This window comes from Salpingoeca rosetta (assembly GCF_000188695.1).
Source record: "Salpingoeca rosetta unplaced genomic scaffold supercont1.23, whole genome shotgun sequence".
In the NCBI taxonomy this organism is placed as follows: Eukaryota; class Choanoflagellata; order Craspedida; family Salpingoecidae; genus Salpingoeca; species Salpingoeca rosetta.
The window spans coordinates 825,133-828,181 of NW_004754911.1; the positions used below are offsets into that span (position 1 = coordinate 825,133).

General features: G+C 58.7%; 3 protein-coding genes across 3 annotated transcripts in view; 2 read left to right on the forward strand and 1 right to left on the reverse strand.

Moving 5' to 3' along the window:
• PTSG_12724 (uncharacterized protein) overlaps positions 1-629 on the forward strand; it is a gene marked incomplete at both ends in the record, with an annotated part of 786 nt that extends 157 nt beyond the window's left edge. The window contains one exon of the mRNA XM_004990637.1: positions 1-629. This exon is cut by the window's left edge and continues 157 nt beyond it. Coding sequence (XP_004990694.1) covers positions 1-629 — 629 coding nt within the window.
• Positions 630-914: 285 nt separating this feature from the next.
• On the forward strand, positions 915-1,560 carry PTSG_12725 (uncharacterized protein; the record flags this gene model as incomplete). Its single annotated transcript, XM_004990638.1, has 2 exons — positions 915-922; positions 1,176-1,560. 2 exons carry the CDS (start codon positions 915-917, stop codon positions 1,558-1,560), a joined length of 393 nt encoding a protein of 130 aa, XP_004990695.1.
• Positions 1,561-2,006: 446 nt separating this feature from the next.
• Positions 2,007-2,784, reverse strand: PTSG_08446 (uncharacterized protein). The gene is made up of 4 exons (XM_004990639.1): positions 2,732-2,784; positions 2,495-2,604; positions 2,206-2,268; positions 2,007-2,070 (listed from the first exon to the last, which is right to left on the reverse strand). The coding sequence occupies exons 2-4, from the start codon at positions 2,601-2,603 to the stop codon at positions 2,024-2,026; spliced, it is 219 nt and encodes a 72-aa protein (XP_004990696.1). The 5' UTR covers position 2,604; positions 2,732-2,784; the 3' UTR covers positions 2,007-2,023.
• Positions 2,785-3,049: the final 265 nt, after the last annotated feature.

Here is a 3,049-nt window from a genome sequence, read left to right on the forward strand (position 1 = left end):
GCACACGCACGCCTGTCGTTCTGTGGTCCTCAACAACCGCCATGAACCACCACCGTGCCACACCTCACCTGATTGCGCTGTGTCCATCTGCCTGCGTTACTCCAACCCCTCTTCTTCCTGCTTGTGCGCGCCGCTTTCCTTCCTTCTATGGCCCACCCTTGACAACCCCCCTTCGCTTCCGTGCGGCGCTCCGTTTCTTCTCCCCGCTCCCCTGGGCATCATCGCCTCCGCACACGCGCGTCCTCCTTTCTCGCCCCATCCACCAACCCCACCTCCATCACCGCTGCTCCCTCGCAACCGTCGCTTCCTTGGGCAAACGCATGCACGCCACCGCGTCGTCATCGCCGTCATTTCCCCGTTCCTCTTCTCCTTCCGTGTCTTGTCCCCTCGCCACACTCTTCCTCGCTTCCCTTCATTCTCCTTCCTTCCTCGGTCACCGCGCCGCGTCACACGTCACGTCACGTCACACCATCGCTACTTCCGCTTGCGTCGTCCGTCTCGTCCGTCGGCCCGCCGCCTGTTCCCCCCTCTCTTCACTCGACTCTCCCCTTTCTTCGTTTCACTCCTTGATGTGCATGAGGGCTCACAGTGAGCTCAGCCTTGTGCTTTGCACTTTGGCAATCACATGAGCCCCACTTGGCCCTTTGCGCTCCACTCCACTCCACTCTTTGTTCCCTTCTCTGCTCTCTCGTCTCATCTCTCGCGTCCGCAGCTGCATCGCCATCGCCATTGCCTGCTGGTGCTCATCAAACTTGTACCACCGCCTCCTCCACATGCGACCGCCGTTGCTACTGCTGCGGCTGCGGCTGTTTTTGGTGGCTGGCTGGCTGCTTCACACGCGGGGGCCCTTCATCTCCGCTGCTCTGAACCGCCAACTCACCTTTTCTCTCCCGGTTCGAGCTCACCCCACACTGATGAGAGGGTCACTGCCACCCCTTTGTGCACCTTCCCTTTCCCTGCTACCCGCTCTGCACGCCTCGACTCACCATGTTTCCACAATTGCATGGTCTTGTGTGTGTGTGTGTGTATCTGTGTCTGTGTATATGTGTCTGTTTGTTTGTCTGTCTGTATGTGTGTGTGTGTGTGTCTTTCTGTCTGTCAATCTATCTGTCTCTGTGCGTGCGCGCGTGTGTCTGTGTGTCTGTGTGTCTGCTGTGTTGCGTTGCGGGTTGCAGCCGGTACGGGCGCCGCTACGATGACTACGACGACTTCTACAGCCGCCGTGACCGCTACGATGACCGCCGCGACCGGCACGATGACCGGCGGGATCGCTATGATGACCGCCGCGACCGGCACGACGACCGTCGCCGTGATCGCCATGACGACCGTCGCCGCACCCCGCCAGATGTCGACCGCGACTTTGAGGAGCGTCGCCCGCGCAGGGACGAGCCCGCCCGCCGTTCCCGTTCCCGTTCCCGTTCCCGCTCGCCACGTCGGGACCGTTCCCGCTCCCGCTCGCGTTCCCGTTCGCCTCGCCGCGATGAGGCACGCCGCAGCCCCTCGCCAGACCGCCGCCGGTCCCCCACGCCGCCCCCGCGCGACGACGACCGCCGCGACTGAGCAGTGACAAGGTTACGGCGGTGGCGCAGGCGCAGCGATTGCAGTGATGTGGTGTGTCCATGCTGCTGCGCTTGATTACTGTGCCTGTCTGTTTGGTGCCTTTGCTACTCTGGTCATTTTGTCTGTCGCCACCGCCACTGCGAGGCGCTTCATCGGACAACCGCGATGGCCTCGCTGTTTGATTTGACTCTCTGCTGATCTACGTACGTTGCCTTGCTCCGCGCCCCCACCAACCAACTTTTTTTCGTCCACAGTAGCACTTGCCCTTATCTTTGCTTTTGTGTTGTGGCATGTTGTCAAGTTCCCACCCTCAATTTGCTGTCAGCTGTTGTGTTTGTAGTGCATTGTGGTCTCTGTCTGTTGTGTCTTGTGCCTGTGTTCTTGTAGCGTGAGCTCCTGTGGTCCCCCCCCCCCTTGTGGCTGGTGGCTCATTGCATCCAAGAAGTTGTGTGGTTTGTGCTGTTTACTTGCTCTTCTTTTGATCAAATGGATCCGACCATACCGGCAATCCTGGTGTCACCAACACGACAAGGGAGATGGGGTGGGAGATGAGGAAGCAGGAGGGGTGTGCGAATGGATGGATTGAGGTGCACTCTGAACCAGCAGCAACAACGGCAGGAGCAAGCAGACACGTGACGTTAGTACCTTCAGGTTGAATGTCCTTCTTGGAGAGGCCCTGCTCGCGCAAGAATTCCTGTTGCCGACCACCTTACATGCGGAATGTGTGTGTGAGAGAGACAGAGAAAGAGAGACAGAGACAGAGACAGAGAGAGTGTGTGTGTGTGTGGTGTGTGTGTGTGTGTGTGTGTGTGTGTGTGCGAGAGAGACAGCTTGCACTGTGGAGAGGGCACGTTGCGGTGGGCACGAGGGTGTGGCATTTGCATGCGGTGGATTGTGGCCACAGGAGCCACCTCAAACAGCAGGCGGTACTCACGGTATTCCGAGGCGTCCATGAGAGGGGCAAACACAATTGGGTAGAGTGCAGCCATGGTCAGGGCCACGACGCCAACCACCGCCGCAGCAGACTTGCCACCTCGAGCCATCCTGTGAACGAGGGTGGGTGAGTGAGTGGGTGAGACTGGGTGCATGTGAGTGGGCATGCACCTGAGAGAGATGGAACAGGGGGGCAAGCACAACCACAACCAAGCAAACAAGCAAGTCAAGCCAGCACTTCGTTGTTCGCTGTCTGGTGTCGTGGTGGAATTGCTGCACGTTGCGGTTGCGTGTGCCTTTTTTTCTGTTCCACAAACACACAACATCCACACGACCACGAGACTTGCTTGCTTGCTTGCTCGCTCACTTGCACACTGTCGAAGATGAGCTCGTGCTTTGAGAAGATCCAGGGCGGCTTTGCCATGGGCGGTGCCCTTGGCCTTGCTGTGGGCAGCTTCTTCTCCCCTATTGCTTCTTGGAGGTACATGTGTGTCTGTGTGTGTCTGTGTGTCTGTGTCTGTGTGTCTGTGTGTCTGTGTATGTGTGTGTGTGTGTG

Bases quoted from the DNA above. Each gene is read 5' to 3' on its own strand.
- PTSG_08446 (XM_004990639.1), bottom strand. From the start codon at position 2,603: ATGGCTCGAGGTGGCAAGTCTGCTGCGGCGGTGGTTGGCGTCGTGGCC. The intron at 2,269-2,494 runs GTGAGTACCGCC...TCCGCATGTAAG, and splicing joins CATGGACGCCTCGGAATACC to GTGGTCGGCAACAGGAATTC. The intron at 2,071-2,205 runs GTACTAACGTCA...TGGTGACACCAG, and splicing joins GAAGGACATTCAACCTGAAG to GATTGCCGGTATGGTCGGAT.